The sequence below is a fragment of the Peromyscus californicus genome, unplaced genomic scaffold, assembly GCF_007827085.1.
Source record: "Peromyscus californicus insignis strain IS unplaced genomic scaffold, ASM782708v3 Scaffold_3__1_contigs__length_106647218, whole genome shotgun sequence".
Taxonomy (NCBI): domain Eukaryota; kingdom Metazoa; phylum Chordata; class Mammalia; order Rodentia; family Cricetidae; genus Peromyscus; species Peromyscus californicus.
Genome location: NW_026294551.1, coordinates 92,674,523 through 92,692,010, shown reverse-complemented (window position 1 = coordinate 92,692,010; position 17,488 = coordinate 92,674,523). Strand labels below are relative to the sequence as shown.

Below are 17,488 nucleotides of genomic sequence, written 5' to 3'. Positions count from 1 at the left end.
AATGGATGAAAATCAGAGAGAAAAATGGGATTTTAAGAGCTCCTAAGAGTTATAAATTGAAGACCCTTTCCTATAAAGATTCAAAGTCCCAGCGCTGGACAGTGGCTCGGAGATTGACAGCACCTACTGCTGTCGGGAACTGGAATTCACGTACCAGAACCACATCAGGAGGCTCATAAATGCTGTCACTCCAACTCCAGGGCACTCAATGCACTCTCTGGCCTCTGTGGACATCTAACACATGTGTGCACTGATGTAAATACCTCTAAATATGTATAGGAACATAAATAAGAAAAAACAAATTGTAAAAACAATCAAAAAATCAAACTCCTGTTAAAAAAAAGAAATATATGAGATCTAATTGACTCATTTTAAAACTGTGCTTACTAAAGTATACAGTGTTATTTGTTTTTGTCCTAAGGCCAAATTCATGGTAAGAAAACAGTTATTACCTGCAAAGTTTCTTCCTGCATTTCTCCCCCTCTCCATCCCTCCCAACACAGGTAAATGCTGCTCTGCTTCTGTCCCTGGAGAACTTGGTCATCTCTAGAGTTTTGTGTGACTTGGTTGCTCAGCATGCAACCAATTATTCTAATCCTCCCGGCCAGCTAACTCACTAACATGTTCTGGGATCAGTCTTACATGTGGCTACTTCTGGCAGTGTCCTGTTGTGTGGACACACCACAGTTCCTCTGCCCGTTCACCTCATTATGGACATTCAGGCTGTACCATTTTGGACTGCCACAGATAAAGCTACCGTGACATTTGTGCGTGGGGCTTCCGTGGACAGGAGCATTTTCACTGCTCTCAGACAAATGCTTTGGAGTGCAGTGTATGGATCCTACACTCAGAGGAGGCTAACTTTAAAAACAAATGTCAACAACATGTTTTCTTAAATACTTGCACATTTGTACAGCCCACCAATTCTACTTACAAACTAGATTTCATCAAAACTTTAAACTTAAGCTCCCAAAGCATCGTTAATAAAAAGAAAAGTCACAGAGGGTCAGGAGATGGCCCAGTCAATAAAACGCTCGTCACATAAGCTGAGGTCCTGAGTCGGGATCCCCAATACCTCTGTCAAAAGCCAGGTACAGCTGCGTGCACTTGCGTTCCCACTGCTGGGGAGGCAGGAACTGGAGAATTCCTGCGCTTGCTGGCTGAATCCAGCTGAATTCATGAGCTCCAAGTTCAGTGAAAGACCCCGTCTCAAAAAATGTGAAGTGACTGAGGAACACACCTGATGTCCATCACTGGCTGGCACATGCATTTGTACACACACACACACACACACACACACACACACACACACACACACACACACAGAGACAGACAGAGACAGAGACAGAGAGACAGAGACAGAGACAGAGAGACAGAGACAGAGAGACAGAGAGAGAGCAGCAAAGTATGTGTCTGGTTTTTTTAATGTGACTCTGAAATACACAAAGAGAAAAGCAATCCCATCTCTCACTAAGGTGAACATGACTGACCCAAGAAGCCTAGTTGAATACTTTTGAATAGACATTTATGTCACTGGTATTTAGGACATGTAGAGAGGGGAGAGGGGGAGTTGGACTCCATCTAATGTATCTGAAGGACACATTAGAAGAACGGCTTAAGCTCGCTCTCTCTCTCTCTCTCTCTCTCTCTCTCTCTCTCTCTCTCTCTCTCTCTCTCTCTGTGTGTGTGTGTGTGTGTGTGTGTGTGTGTGTGTGTGTGTGTGTGTGTGTGTGTGTGAGAGAGAGGGGGGGGGACACTACTTGGATACTATTAGACACTGTGGACTACAGTCTTTTCTAGGATTTACTGGACAGGACCTTCTAACAGTCAGGACTGTGGAGACGAAAGGGAGTCACTTGCAGAGGCATTAAGTGGTACAAATCTAAACCAAAGTATGACCTGGGTCACAGTAAATCCCAGTCTTATCCGGAGATCCTCAAAGATCCATTTCCTCAGGGGAAGGGATGTGGGTTCTAGAATTATGAATATGTTCCCAGAGGTTTGTCTTTCCCCAACTCCATATAGAGTTGACTCCAGGTAAGCAGCCTCTGCTGTCAACCAAGCAGGACGCCAAGTGCTCAGATCAGCCTCCAATCCAATACTCTCCCCTTAACAAGCATTTCCTCCCTCTCCCCACCTCACCTCCTTAGCAAATGGCATCTGTGAACGTTACAGCAGTCTCAGAGGCCTCGCCATCTATAATCTTCCACCTCCCCCCCACTGACTTTTTTCTTTTTATGTCTCCTTCCTGGACATTACTTATTCTTTACTTTTAAATATTTGCTTCCGTAAAAAAACAAATGAGCGCCGGGGACAGATTTATAAAGAACGTTCCTGGAGAGGCGGCGGATTAATTATTCAGCATCCTCTCCCTTTGTAACTATTTATTGTCTCATATGCATTTATATGGCACCTATCACTGCGATCTCCCTCCATGCCAGAGACATAATTCCCAGGGACTGACTACTTGTCTTAAGATGCATATGCACTTTTTTTATTCCTGACCGTAGCGGCACGTGCCATTGTTGGGTAATTGTGTTCATGTTTTTAAATGTGAAAAATAATCAAATATAACTCGAAAGAGATTGTACAGTAATTCAAGGGGATATTAAACCACCAGGAAGTTAGTCGCCAAATAAATAGGCGTTTGTGGCTGTCACGGTGACCGATGGGAGCAGCCTGGCGGTGGGGGAGGAGGGGCGAACACAAGGCACAAAGAAAAGGGTAAAGCTTCCTTTTCACTGCTGAGTTGGTTGTGCTGGGAGCAGGGGGACCTCCAGGGGGCCAAGAGCAGGAGACCCGAGGCCACTAGGTTTTACCTGAGGTAGCCAGACATGGGGAAAAGCAACATTGTCTACCTAGGATGAAAAGCAGTGGGCTGGACAGGAGGCGAAAGGTCATGAGTCCTGACCTTTGATGTCAGACTCGAGGGTGCCCTGCTGGGACAGTGAGAGACTAGCATCCCTCACACACCTAACTCCTGCCTGGCCTGTGTTACTTCCTTTATGTACCTCAGCTCTGCTCACATCACTAAAATGCCCTGTGGAAAAACCAGTAAGGCTGACCCATTTTACAGGTGAGGGAACAGGGGTACTGAGTGGTTCTGCAACTGGGTACCCTCCCTGACACCACTCTGACCCACTCCACCTCACCCCTGCACAACAAATAGAGGCACAAGAGACAGCCCCTGCCTTCCTAGAGCTTGTAGACATGGGGGTAGATTCTGGAAGCCAATTCTGAACCTTCTTAGGCTTTCAGGGAGTCAAGGTCACACAGCTGAGACAATGAAGGAGTGAATGTGAGGCCTGCCTCCACCCACCCTGGGTGCCCACAGGAGTGGAGAGATGGGAGTTCCAGGCAGGCAGAATTAGGGAGGACACGGGGGAACTGCCACAAGAGAAGGAGAGGAAAGACACACATCTCCGGGCCCGGTTTCTCCCCACACTACCCAAGAGGAATGGCAACTGGACTAGGAATTTGGCATCTTGTCAGTGGTGAGAAGCTGACCTCCAGCTGCGCTCACTCAGCGACGTCAGCAACAAACAGGAAGTTGAGTCTCAAACGCATCTTCTCTGTCGACGCCGCCGTCATGTCGTGTAGCTCTGCCTAAGTATGCCTGGTGCTGGGACTGGGTTTTATACAACAAAATGAGGATGCAGCCCCATGCCACAAATGCATATAAAACTCTGTAGGCCAGGTGACCGAAACCAAGTCTACTTATCTAAGCCAAGAGCACCCTGATTGGGGGCAGCAGGAGGACTCCATGTGGACGCAGGGTACAGGGTGACCAAGTATTCTTAAGAACAATTTCATTCTCTCATTCCTGCTCCCAATCTTTTTTTTTTTTAACCTTTGGATACACAATCATTTTCCCATACAGGATGAGCATTCTAATTCAAAATGCAAATACTTAAAAATTTGAAACTTTTTGATGATGCCCAAAGCGAAAATTCTACACCTACAAACTGTTGCATGCACTAAAAGTTTAAAATTACTTCATAAAACTATTTTCAGATTACCTGTATAAGATGTACAGGAAGTACATTTCACAGTTAAGTGAGCAGTATCCTCTAAACGACATCCCCTAGTGTGTGTGCAGATACCCCAAATTCCGAAGAAGAAACAAAAAAAAAATCAAAACTCAAAACCCTTCTGGTTCTTAGCATTTTGGTTATGAAGTATGACCTGCATGCTTGCCAGAATGCCATTCTCACCAACGAATCAGTATATCCAGTGCGGCCTCCTAGGCTGTTAAGAAATGCCCTCACCTCAGCTTCTCCAGTTCATGTAAGAGCTGCACGGTCCTAGTCTAGACCTTATGGGCTGGCCTGGGAGCAGGTCCATATAACAACAATGTCACCATTTTCACTGAAAGCATTTGAAGGGGGAGTGAGAAAAGAGAATAGTGGCCAGAGAAAACCACAGGGTCCCTCTCACTCAGCAATGCATCTTTTGAAGAGGTTGCATGGTCCCTCTCATTTTCTTACCTCTGCACATCTGCCTACATCTTTCTCTCTTCAGGTAACTCTTACATGCCCCCTGGACACCGTTCCCAGGTGTCAAGCTGTGCTCAGGCCCCCTCCTCCTGAAGACCAGCTTGGGATCTGTGGTCACTGTGAGTTGCCTTCTCCATGCTGTCCGGTCATGGTGGTTCCAGACACCACCTGAGCACCGTTATCACCATTATCCCATTTGTTGAATGTCACTGAGCATCAACCATGTACCAGGTACTGTGCTTCAAATCCATGGTGACATTCCAAAGGACATAGGATAGCTAAGACTCAGAAGGAACACACATCACAGTCACACTTGTGAAGAGGTAATACATTCATAAACTGCACACAGAACTAGTCTAGTCATAATAAAAGCATGCTGTACATTGATGATGAGTATCTATTAGAAAAGGGGAGGGTTAGGTGGATCTGGGTCATTACAGTAGGAAATTTATGTGTATATAATCTGTTACTCATGAATATTAATGCGTTTAATGAGGGTAAAACATATTACTTAAAACAAAGTATTCTTTCCAGCTGCTGCTGCATTTTCTTATTATTCTTTCTTCTGCAGATACTGTCCACAATTTACCTGTATGTCAAGGGTCTAGATATCGCTCAAGACCACTTGTGGCCAAACCAGCTTAGCCCCTAGTTGACAGAGTACAATGGTAACTAATTCGCGTGGTGATCTAAGAGTCTGTGCTTTTACATTTAGGTCTGTGACTTGCATTAAAAACATCTGGTTAATAATGAGAAAAGAACTTTTCCCTGTGCCTTTTTGGACTACAGTGAGAAAGTGTCCCTTTGATACATTCATGACTACCTGCTTTGGAACTCCAATTACCATGGGGTCATAAAGCCTTGCCTCCTGAGTGTGCCTAGAACAGTTTAAAATTTAAAGCTCAGAACAATTTAAAAATGAGCTGAGATCAACTTTACTTCATTGATATTCACAAAAATAAGAATCCTGATGGTAGCTGAGTAAAAGATTACTAAATAATGAGCTTGGTAACTGCAGTCAACACATAAAAATTGAGTATAGTGGAAATTACCCTCATTATCTTTTAAATCACCCTTAAAATATGATATATGTAAATAAGCCAACTCAAAACACACCCAACCAAACCATTTCTTTTCCTCCAACACTGGCCAAAAAAAAAAAAACCAAAGATCTTTTTTTTTTTTTTTTAACTCTTTGATGTTGGGGTTTCTTTGGGACTATATCATAGAGAACTTTCAATGCACACTCATATTGATATGTAGGTCACACTGAGCCCAGTGAGATGTTTTAGGCAAAAGAGGCCAGAGAAGCCTAGCCAGGTAGGTGGCAACTCCCTCTGGAGTCTGGCTTCTGATGTCAGAGCCAGTCTGTCCCCTACGCCCACTGCATCTGGGTAAAGTCACACATTTTCAACCAACACCAAAGAGGTCCAGGGCCATCTGACAGCAGTGCTTGCGTCCACCTGCAGGGGAGCAGGTCCTACAGGAAAAGATGGCTGTCCGGAACATTGAAAGCTCCGTAGATGATTTCTTCCCCCAGGTGCAGGTGTCCAGTCTGCTCTCTATGTGTCAGAGTAAAAGGGAGACTTGACTTTCTGTACGAGAAGAGTCAGCATGCCGCATGCCTGGGATCGTGACCTTATTTCCACTCCAATATTGATTGCACTGAGAACCGACAGCCTGCTTGGGGAAACTTTGTTCTCCCCGCTGTAACAAAGTTTAATTACCACATTCCTGCTGTGGGGAAAAATCTTATTCTAGAAACATCCCTCACAGACCCATCAGTCATCTTGCTCATTGACCGATGGTTTTGCCACAGGGCAGGAGATTTTAAAAACATCTGTACTTGAAAGGAAGCTTGTAGATTATTGCCACAACAGCTCTGGAAAGGTCTTGGAGACCCAAAGAGTGGGAGTGAGGTCTGGTGTGAGACAAGAAGAGGGCAAAACAGGCCTCCCACTAATGGTCCTCATTCTACAAGGCTGAGACCTCAGTCATCTTGCCTTCCTGAAGCTGATGGAGCAGAATATTCCTGAGTGGCATGGTCACTTCAGGTCTTCCAGTTATCAGGAACCTAGTCATGGGCAACAACTTTGGTGGATGGTGTGCATATATGAAGAGTAGTTTGTCTATTTTCCCAGAATGAATCTCAATGCACGTACTAAGTGTGCAAGAAATGAACTGGAAGCTGGGCAGAACAGCACATGACTATAATCTTAGTCCTTTGGTGATCATGTGTTCAAATCTAGTCTAGGCTATGTAGGCAGAGTCATCTCCAATCTCTCTCCAGCTTACCCCCAAGATAGGGTAGAACTGACTACATCTACTTTTGATATCCTGGGATGTTCTTACAGCCGACATTTCCCACATTCCCTTCCAGCTGGTGTCTGCTCAGGTACCACCCATGGGAGACTCTCTCAGTTTCTTGTCACTGTAAGCTCAACTGCCTTTGAAGAATGTCTGTTGCAGGCTAGCATTCAGAACTACGGGCACAGTGCAGCTGAGTGATGCCTCTGTTCCATGCAGCATTATTGGTGGCACACAGTGAGAAACAGTTGAGTCTCATGTACACTACACTGTCCAAGATGGTCACACGCCTAACATCTTTTCAGGGACAGCCAAGAAGCTGCACTACCAAGCCCCTCTCCCCCAGAAGTCTCCAAGGACTTTTTATGTAGCAATTCAGGACTTGAAGAGACCAATGCAGAAGTCACTAGTCCCCTTTAAATGGCTGAACCCAGAACCAGCAGATTACTTTTTGAATTGCTACAACCAAATCCATGATAAGAAGCAAGTTGAGGGAGGAAGGGTTTCTTTTGACTCATTGTCTAAGAGAACAAAGTCCATCGAACTTGGGAAGGAGAGGGAGTACAAACAGGAAGTGGCTGGTCACTTGTGTTCCCAGTCAGAAAGCAGAGAGAGATGAACGCTGGGGCTCCTTCCATGTTCTTCTTGGTACTTCTTATTCAGTCCAGGATCCTAGCCTAAGGGATGGTGTTGCCCACAGTCAGGGCAGGCCTTCCCTCCTTAGTTACAAGGCTCTGGATACACCCTCATACACATACTCAGCAGTGTGTCTCACTCCAAATCCAGTTAAGTGACAAATGAAGACGTCCCAGGCGGCAGCGCACTATGTCACTGTATCCTGTTGTACAAGGCAGCCATAGCAACCCAGATTTAAGACAGGTGGAGGCTTTGCCTTCTAGTCCGTGACACCATGAGGTCTTGAGAGTAAGTTGGAGGTTGGGAAGTAGGACAAAGCAGAGTTCCACTCCTCTCCTGTCTGTCTGGAGCAGCAGATAGGACAGTGGAGATGTCTCTCAGTCCAGTGCTCTCCAGAGTGGACATGACCACAGCTTCCTCAGGGCCACTCTGATAACCAGTTTGGTAAAAATCACCAGGGTGATGTCAAGGTCCTGGGAAGTTCCCATAGAACCAAGCCACTTGGAAACTTATCCAATGCGGAGTCCCCCACCCCACCCCATTCACCCACACCCACACCCACCTCATACCTAGTACATTATCGAGGAACTTACCATTCTCTGAGCACAGCCATTCATGAGGGGACACTACATTCTCTGCCTGCTGCCCCCCCACCTGGAAAGCATGAGGTCTGAGGTTGCCTTGTCCCTCAGTGCCCCCAGCACCCTATGTTTTTATTTCCTATTGGAGGCCTTCTCCACTCTCTCAGTATGCTGAGAAACCCAAGAGCTTCCCCTTTTCTATCTTGTTCCCTATTCTCATTGATCCCCACTTCTCAAGGGAAGTGATAAGTAACCCTTTCCACCTTCCCAAGCCCGTACTTAAGGTATTTTATGTTGGCTTTATAGTCTTCCCCATTTCTGGGTTCTGAGTCTCTTGAAAACAGAAGCCAGGCACACGTGCTGGTGTTTGTGCATTCTGCCTTTCATTCCCTGCCTGGGAACGCGACTGACTGAAGAGGGAAAATAAAGATAGCCAAAGTGTTATCTCTAGAGTAGTCAAGGTCCAGGAGTAATGACTAGTGAACAACGGGTTGTTTCTGATGGGGTTGTGCATACAGCTACAGTACAGGTTTAGAGACATCGGGAGAGAGGAAAGGATGCTCTAACCGGGATGCTACAGCCATCCTGAGACTGAGGGTCAGAGCCCAGAAGGTCATGTGGCTGCAGGCCATTGCTGCCCAGCAAGACCTGAGGCCTCAGGAAAAACCTGTTCTCTCGTACTGAATCCTAACAGGGAGTGAGCCAGACAGAACATTTCCTACTAAGTCTTGCTAGGGCTTCCCAGAGACTACATCTCCTTAGAATCTAGAGGTCACAGGAGTTGAGAAACTCGAAAGTTTCTCAGAACTCTGAAGAGCTGGTAGGAGCTGAGAAGAAAGCTTGAGATGAAGATCCCAAAGCCTGACAAGAAACATAGAGGATCCAAAGCGGGATCACAATGTGATTCCGGACAAAGGTGTGGGCAGGCAGAGGGATGCAAGGAGAATGCAGGACCTGGATCTTATGTGAGCTCTATGTAGTCCCTGGGAAAATGAGAGGCACAGAGAACCGTCAAGAACACATCTGAGATCTTGCTTTACAGAGAGGAGGGCCATGACATTTCCCGGAGAAGTCTCTCCTCTCTTTTCGCCAGTTTCTACAGCAAGATATCTCCTGAAAGCTTCCAGGAGTCTTACAAATTTTCAAAACTTTATCAAGGATGAGGGCAGCGAACACCAGCAATTCAGGGAGTGTTTGCCTTTTATTCAGAACTGGCTGTGAACAAGACATCTGGCCTTTCCTGATCTGTGTTCAGAACTTTGATCTTGAGAGAAACTTTGTCCTATTAGAACCGTTCCTGTTTTCTCTTGTGTCATCTCTCCATGGCCCATCACCTAGAGACACCCTGAACTTTTTTTCTTGGTTGCTTGGGGTTCCCAAGTTCAAATGATCAGAGTCTCAGTCTCTCTCTTTCTCTCTCTCTCTCTCTCTCTCTCTCTCTCTCTCTCTCTCTCTCTCTCTCTCTCTCCCTCCCTCCCTCCCTCCCTCCCTCCCTCCCTCTCCTCTCTCTCCCTCTCCCTCTCCCTCTCCCTCTCCCTCTCCCTCTCCCTCTCCCTCTCCCTCTCCCTCTCCCTCTCCCTCTCCCTCTCCCTCTCCCTCTCCCTCTCCCTCTTCCTCTCTCTCTGTTTGCTTAAGCTGAATTCACTCCTTATCACAAGTCACAGAAGGATACCATGGAGGGATGCTGGATTCTGTGAGCTCAGAATGCCTTTGAAATTCCGGACACAGTTCAAAACCATTGGCTCTAACACCATGTTTCTGAAATTCGATCATGTTTCTCATTGATTTCCATCCTGAAATTGGAAGTCTTTGCCCTCAAGACATAATAAAAGTCACACGGAAGAAAATGGAAAAGCCCCCACCCCCTTAATATTTAAAGGAGAATGATTTTTATACAAAATACTCATTTGTCTGCTTAAAAGTAAATTACATTGTGGTGCCAGTTGGGGTTGAGACCGTAACACTTTGATTTATGGCTTCTGGAAGGAGAGGCCCAGCTAATGAGATTCTCCTCAGCGTAGACTAGCTGGGTGGCAGCTATAGACCTCAGGCAGGGGGAGCAGGTTGCTGGTGCCTGGCTCGTGTCCCTGCCCCGGTGCTACTGTCCTGCACATACCCAGATTTCAGAACCGTGTTTGGTGTCTGTCTATAGATGAGAGACACCAAGGAAATGGGGGAGGGGGAGATGGGATGGTTCCTATCCTGTTTCCTCCTCGTGTGATCCCTGAACCCCACCAAGGTGCAGCTCCATGCTCTTGATCAGCCCTCCACCCCACCCAGCAGCTCTCTGTCTTCACCGCCAGCAGAGGGGGGTGCTCACCCCATCTTTGACTGATGTCCTAGACAGAACCAGCACACAGCCTGTGATGCTCAGAGGATATGTCCTTAGCAGAAGAATCAAGTGAGATCCACACAGAGACTCCTGTGGTTCGTCTCAGAGCCAGGTCCAGTGGAGGGTTCCCATGGCAACCACAAGGTGGAGGAAAGAAATGACCCAATGCTGGACATAATGTAATTGGCCTTTAGGGTGGAGATCAGCGAAGGCTGGAGTCACACATGTGGGAGACACCCGTATGAACCACACTGTAAGCTACCTCTGGGTCTTGTGTGTGGTGTGTGATTTCACTTAACTATGCTGCATGTCCATGAACACGGGAACACATGAGTGTTTATCCACACGTGCACACTGATACAGATAACCTACAGTGTCACATATATCACAACCCCCTGTCTGTCCTAGGCCAAGGATGTCTGCCTTCCCCCAGTTGAGTCTAGGCGTCTCCTCACCAGGATCCTTCCTCAGTGTCACACCCTAACCTACCTGAAGACATTCCTGAACTCTTAGACTGGCAAGGGTCAGAGTCAAAAAGCACTTCAGTTTTTACTCACTGGGTACCATAGTCCACATTTTTACCCCTTTGCAATTTCACATCCGTTCATTTAGTTTTAACTGGGAACCTAAAAGTGTACTAAATACAATGCCAACCCCATAGGTTGATCTCAAGAAGCCCAGAGAAGCTCAGCTCTTCCCAACATCAGCTTCTACTTCCTGGGTCTCCTCTCAACATGTGTGCCATGACATAGACCATTCACTGCTAAGTCAAAGCATAGTAACAGTAGAGTCCTCATCATGTATGGTGTGATATAGAACATTCATTGCTAAGCCAAAGCATGGTAACAACAGAGTCCTCATCTCTGGGAATGGCTGCAGACACCAGCAGAGGCTCTAACTGATCCCTGATCTAGTCCTGAGAAGACACAAATCTACCATCAAATAACAATAGCCGTCATTTAGCAAAAACAGACATATTGTAGCTCCTGGATCAACTGTCAGGCCCAACACAAGCATGCTAGAAGGGTCGCTTTTACCCTATTTTAATTAAATTGGACTTCTTTCCTGACTCTATTCTGTGGACATTTTCACTTTAGCATACTTGGGATAAGCTCAACCAGTGCAGGAATTCTGTGATTTGGTTAGCGTTTTCTCTCCATTCTCTTCTCCCAGAGAATTTACTGGTCCCTAGCACGAATGAGGGAGAACCCCATGGGAAGGTATAGCCATCAACACCAGTGTCAGAATCAGAGTATCATTCCCTCCATCACCTTCTGTATTAAATGACAAGGCCTTTACAGATTTGTCTGCTCTCTCTGCTCTCCTAACCCCTCTTCAGAAGATCCCCAGCTATCATGGCCATCCCCTCTCCAATCCAGTGATAGGACCATCTCCTCTCACCATGCCTGGAGAGGGATCACCTCTCACCATGCCTAGAGGGGCATCTCCTTTCACCATGCCTGGAGGGGCATCACCTCTCACCATGCCTGGAGGGGCATCACCTCCCACCATGCCTGGAGGGGCATCTCCTTTAACCATGCCTGGAGGAGCATCTCCTCTCCAACACAGTGATAGGACCACTTCCTCTGACCATGCCTGGAGGGATATCTCCTCTCTAATACAGTGATAGGACCACTTTCTCTCACCATGCCTGGTCTTCTGTTGCCACAGAACTCCCTGAGCAGAAAAGAGAGACAGGAGCATTATCACTACCAAGCTGCACAGGAGACGAGTATTCAGTATGCACATCCTAAATCCCAAGGGCCAAGGGAGGGCTCCATTGTCCCAAGGCCACATGCAGGAGCCCTACTCTAGCCCTAGAGAGAGGAGGACCAGAAACATACTCCAGTATACCTCTCCTGCTTCTCTTCTGTCTGGACGCCCTCTTTCCCAGCCTGCATACAAGGGAAGCCTGTCACAAATGTCCTCAACTGTTCCCAGGATCTATGGTTAAGACATATGCCTTACAGGTTAAGCAGTTCATGGACTTAGTTTGGAAAACCAAGAGTGTGGGAGTTTAGAATCTGAGTCTTAGTCGGTGTTCTTCACTCCTCCTGGCATTTGTCCTAATAATCTTGTCCTCCCCAGAAGCACCATCACTACTTCAGGCACCAGAAAGGTCAAGGGAAGAGAAAACATCAAGGAAAGGCACTCAGATGAACTTCAGAATATCATACCTCGTGTCCTGTCTGAGCCTTTCAAAACTATGCCAGCAGGATGCTGCCAGCCACATTTTTCAGGAGGACATGTGAATCCAGAAGTCACACAGTTACTAGCAGAACAAGATTAGACCCTGCAATAATTGATTTTTAAATTTCAGCCTTTAAGTTAGGTATGATGGTGGCTCACACCTGTAGTGCCAGCACTCAGGAGGCTAAGGCCAGAGGATAATTATGAGTTCAAGCCTGGGCTATGGAGTGGGACTCTGTCTCAAAAAATAATAAAATAAAATTCTAGTCTTTAAACTACCCCCTTGAGTCATTGCAACTTGAACTTGTCAGAGTCACATGGTTAGATTGTTCCCCCGTCACATCAACCAAAGGGGAAGAATGACGTTGAGTGATATTGACATCAGGAGTTACCCTGACACCTCTTGCCTCACCCTGAACACCATCTCACATGCCTGGACACTATGCAGTCAGTGGGGGTTCCTTAGCCCATCTCTAGGGTTTCTCCTGCAGAGGGCAAGATGTTGGGGAAATTCTCAGCATTAGAAGACCAGAAAGGACCTTCTAGCCACCACATCATGCTGGATTTCCTCCTTAGGAAGTGTGACAACCCTGTCACCTGACCTCAGGTCATCTTCTAAGTCAGCTTCTTTCCTGAGTGTTCCGGGCTGTGGTGAACTGCTCCACTGAGGTGCTGGTACTCAAGCTCCGTGAGTCATCCCCCCCCCCATGTTGTTCCTTGCTTCGTGCACACCCAGCCAGTTCAAAGGGCCTAGTCTGCCTTTCAAGAGTCTGTGATGACCTTTTTCTCCTCTCCCTCCCATCTGCCCAGGTCACTGAGCTGACTAGAACTTGCTCTTCTCTACCCTGTCTCCACATCCTTCCCAGCCCTTTCTCAGCTCTCCTCCAACCCTGTTTATGTCTCTTCTGGAGGCGTCAGGGTTAGAGTCAAGCCTCGCTCACTTCTCTAGTCCAGTACCATCAACCCCCTAGCACTCTTTCATTCAGAAGCGTTTGTCGAGCCTCTCCTGTGATAAAGAAAAGCAGTGGCCAGGGAACAGGAGCATGTGAGTGTCCTAGACAAGGTGGTCCAGGGGTCTTTCGGAGGGAAGGTCACTTTAGCAGTGACCAGAATGCACAGTAGGCCCTCGGTCACACTACTTCACTCACTCACTCACTCTAGTAATCATATCAGAACTAACAAAGCTGAGAGGGTCTTTGGGCTCACCGCTTTATACTTCCCCAACCTAAATTAGGTGGTCCTTGTACTGGGGACCCCTGGCTGAGGCCACACATCACCTGGAGAAAGTGACAGAAGAAATCACGACCAAGCCAGGAAGCACTGAGGAAGAGAATGTCAGAGTTGAGGAAGACTAGGATTCTGAAGCCACAGCTTACTTCAAGGACACATCTCCCAAGACTTAAGGACCTCCCATTCAATCCCACCTCTCCCAAGCTTCCCTACTTCTCAGTAACACCACCCCAGGGACCAAGCACTAACATGCAGGACTTCACTGGACATTCATCCACTACAGCACTGAAAGTCTCACTAAAAGGAATCCTGGACCGTTTCCTAGAAACCTTTCTCTACAGTTAATTTTGTTCCTGGTCTTGGGCACGTGGTATGAGAGAGCAAGCATGTGTTTAAATTATCCTATGCAGCAAAGGGAATAGAAGCCTGAAACCCCAGAAGCCTTTTCTGCAAAAGGTCCTGGGCTCAGATAATAAAATAGCGCTTTCATTCTCATTAATGGGCAATTGATTTAAGGACCAGACCCGGTGGGTTATTGATCAGTGTTAATCATTAGAAAATGCCAAGTTAATGAATCTAACTGCCAGGAGACACCAGTGGGACTTGGGGAAAGCCAGTTAGACTCATAACCTTGCCCCCTTCCAGTTATGCAGAAATCTGGATTTTTCTCCAGGAGGCGGGGTGCAGGTAGGAACAGGCTGAGCAGGGCCAGACAGGTCCTAAGCCTCTGAAGTATGCCTCAGATTCTCCTGTAAGACTATTCCTACCTCACTTCTCAAAATAAATTTCACTTGAAAATATTTTTCTATTTACAGTAAAACTGCAGGCTCTCATGCCCTGCCTCGGTTAGCCTTGCCACAGTAATGGACTAATTGCTGTATTAGTATTATTAACTAAAGTTTTTATCTAATTTAGATCACCTTCATTTGCCCTTATGTCCTTTCTTTATTGCCGGGCACCACCTCACAGTCAGTGGTCAAGCCTCAGGCTTCTCCTAGTTGAGTGTCTTTGTCCTTCCCTTACTTTTCTGACCTTGAGAGTTTTCTCTTTTTCTTTTTAATGTGGAAGGATGTTTTGCCTGCGTGCGTGCATGCGTGCGTGCGTGCGTGCGTGTGTGTGTGTATGTGTGTGTGTGTGTGTATACCAAATATGTGCCCACAGAAGCCAGAAGAAGGCATCAGACCCCCTGGGATTGGAGTTACAGATGGTTGTGAGCTGCCATATTGGTGCTGGGAGTTAAACCCAGATCCCCTGGAAAAGCAGCCAATGCTTATAACCACTGAGCCAAATCTCCACTCCTGACCTTGACAGTTTTAAGGAGGCATTCTTCAGATATTTGGCTTTTGTTGTTTGCTTGTCTCAAAGTACATTTCTTGAGGTGTCCATGAATGTGTTTTTTTTAAACATGTATCACTGTATACATTAATACTGCTGTTTCAACATATACTACAGTGTAAAATCAAATCTACCCTCTCCCTAGCTGCCTTCTGACTCCTTTATACCTTTCCTAACCTCTTGTCACATCTATTCTACAACTAGGTTCAGGGTTTTAGCTATGTATGTTTTAGCTAGACAGACATGTATAAACATCATATACAGACATCAGACGTTATACACACAGACATCATATACAGACAGACACAGATATCATACACAGTCAGATACAGACATCATACACAGACAGATACAGACACCATACACACAGAGATACATACATCATACACAGACAGTTAGACATCATACACAGATACAGACATCATATACAGATAGATACAGACATCATACACAGATAGATACAGACATTATATACAGACAGATACAGACATCATATACAGACATCAGACATCATACACACACAGATACAGACATCATACACACAGATACAGACATCATATACAGTCATTATACACAGACAGAAATAAGACATATACAGACAGATACAGACAAGGATACATGGTCCTTGTTTTTCTGGGTCTGAGTTATTTCACTTAACATGATGTCCTCTAGTTCCATCCATGTTGCTGCAAATGCCAATTTTTAATGGCTGAATTGTGTGTGTGTGTGTGTGTGTGTGTGTGTGTGTGTGTGTGTGTGTGTAACATCTTCTTTATCCTCTCACACACACTTATTTCTGGGTCTCTAGAATGATCCCGTATTGTGAATAACCCTGTAATAAACATGCACATGCAGGGAATTCTCTACTGTGCTACTTCATTTCCTTGGTGTGTGTACCCAGGAGGAATTCTGTAGATGGGTTGCAGATCGTCCCTCCACTGGGTTTTATCTGAAATACCCATCTTGATTAATCTGAGATTTGGGAAGGAAGAACACAGAGGCAAAATGCCATTCATTTCACACTGTTTGAAGGGCACACACTGATGATATTAACTCCCCACTGCTGATGGTGACCTTGGACCCTGGTGAGGTGATATGTTCCAGTCACTCTCCAAGGAAGTCATTCTGCACAGCTCACAGGGCAGGAGTGAGTCTTCATTATCCACCTCACTGAGGGCAGAGTATCTACATAAGTTTTTGGACTTATGCATTGATGACTTGCATATGTTGTTATGGGCTCATGGATATTTACATTAATACTTTGGGTCATGATCTAATGCTATTTAACTTACTTTGTTTGAATTATCCCACTGTAAGTTATGGAGAGCTCTTTCAGTTTGCACTTACATCGATTTGTGTGACCCTGCCACTGAGGGATGTGTGTGTGTGTGTGTGTGTGTGTGTGTGTGTGTGTGTGTCTGTCTGTCTGTCTGAGCATTTCCTTGCTTTCTTGCACCACACAATGCTCTAGGTGCCTCTCAAATATTTTCTACCTAATCCCTGGAGTCAGTCATTTCTCTAAGGAACCTAATCCTGCATTAGTTTTCATCATGGACTGTCATTTGTTTTGCTTCTTTTATTAAGTAAGAAACTAAGCCATATTCATTGTGGAAATTTTTTTTGCAAGTATGTGGAGGAATAAAGATGAAAATATTCCTCATAACTTGAGGCAGAGAAAGCTACCATTGACACCTTGGAGTATTTCCCCCAAATTCCTTCTGCCAGATGCTCTCTCTCTCTCTCTCTCTCTCTCTCTCTCTCTCTCTCTCTCTCATTTTATGTGTATGAGTGTTTTGCCTGCATGTATATAAGTGCATTGCATGTGTGCCTGGTGCCTACAGAGGCCAAAACAGGACACTGGATCCCCCGGAACGGGATCCCCAGAACTGGAGTTACAATGATAATGAGCTGCCATGTGCTGTTTGGAACTGAACCCAGGTTCTCTGCAAGAGCATCACATGTTCCTAACCACTGAGCAATCTCTCCAACCCCTAGTTACTGGCTCTTGAGAAGTCCTGTCCATGTTTTCCTACTTGATCTCTGCCAGAGCTAAGTGCATCCCCAGAGATGATGAGACATCCAGCCTTCTGCCCCAGCAACTGTGGCTGGAGAAGAGATCATGTGGACCTTCCTGTTCCCTGGTTCTTTTGGATTCCTTCCTCATAGGCTCGAGAGGCCAAGAGTCAGAAAGCATCCATCAGACCCTGAAGAGGTGGACACACTTCCTTGTGAACCACAGTTTACCTGACTTTCCTGGTACTAGATCAGAGTCTTGGGCCCGGGTGATGATTCTGTTCTCTGGCACAGAACAGACGGCTTGCCTGGCTGTAGGCCCCTGTGTCTGTGCTTGGCAGTCAGAGGGCTGTTACCTAAAGCATCTA

General features: G+C 46.1%; 1 protein-coding gene across 6 annotated transcripts in view; it reads left to right on the top strand.

Moving 5' to 3' along the window:
* Positions 1 to 17,488, top strand: part of Kcnip1 (potassium voltage-gated channel interacting protein 1) — a 378,331-nt gene that overhangs the window by 288,887 nt on the left and 71,956 nt on the right. The window contains exon 1 of one of the 6 annotated variants that reach the window (XM_052759016.1): positions 4,541 to 4,727. The exons of the other annotated variants lie outside the window; for them this stretch is intronic. Coding sequence (XP_052614976.1) covers positions 4,700 to 4,727 — 28 coding nt within the window. The 5' untranslated portion in view covers positions 4,541 to 4,699. Of the gene's footprint in view, positions 1 to 4,540; positions 4,728 to 17,488 lie in introns of those variants that run through there. 6 annotated transcript variants of the gene reach the window in all.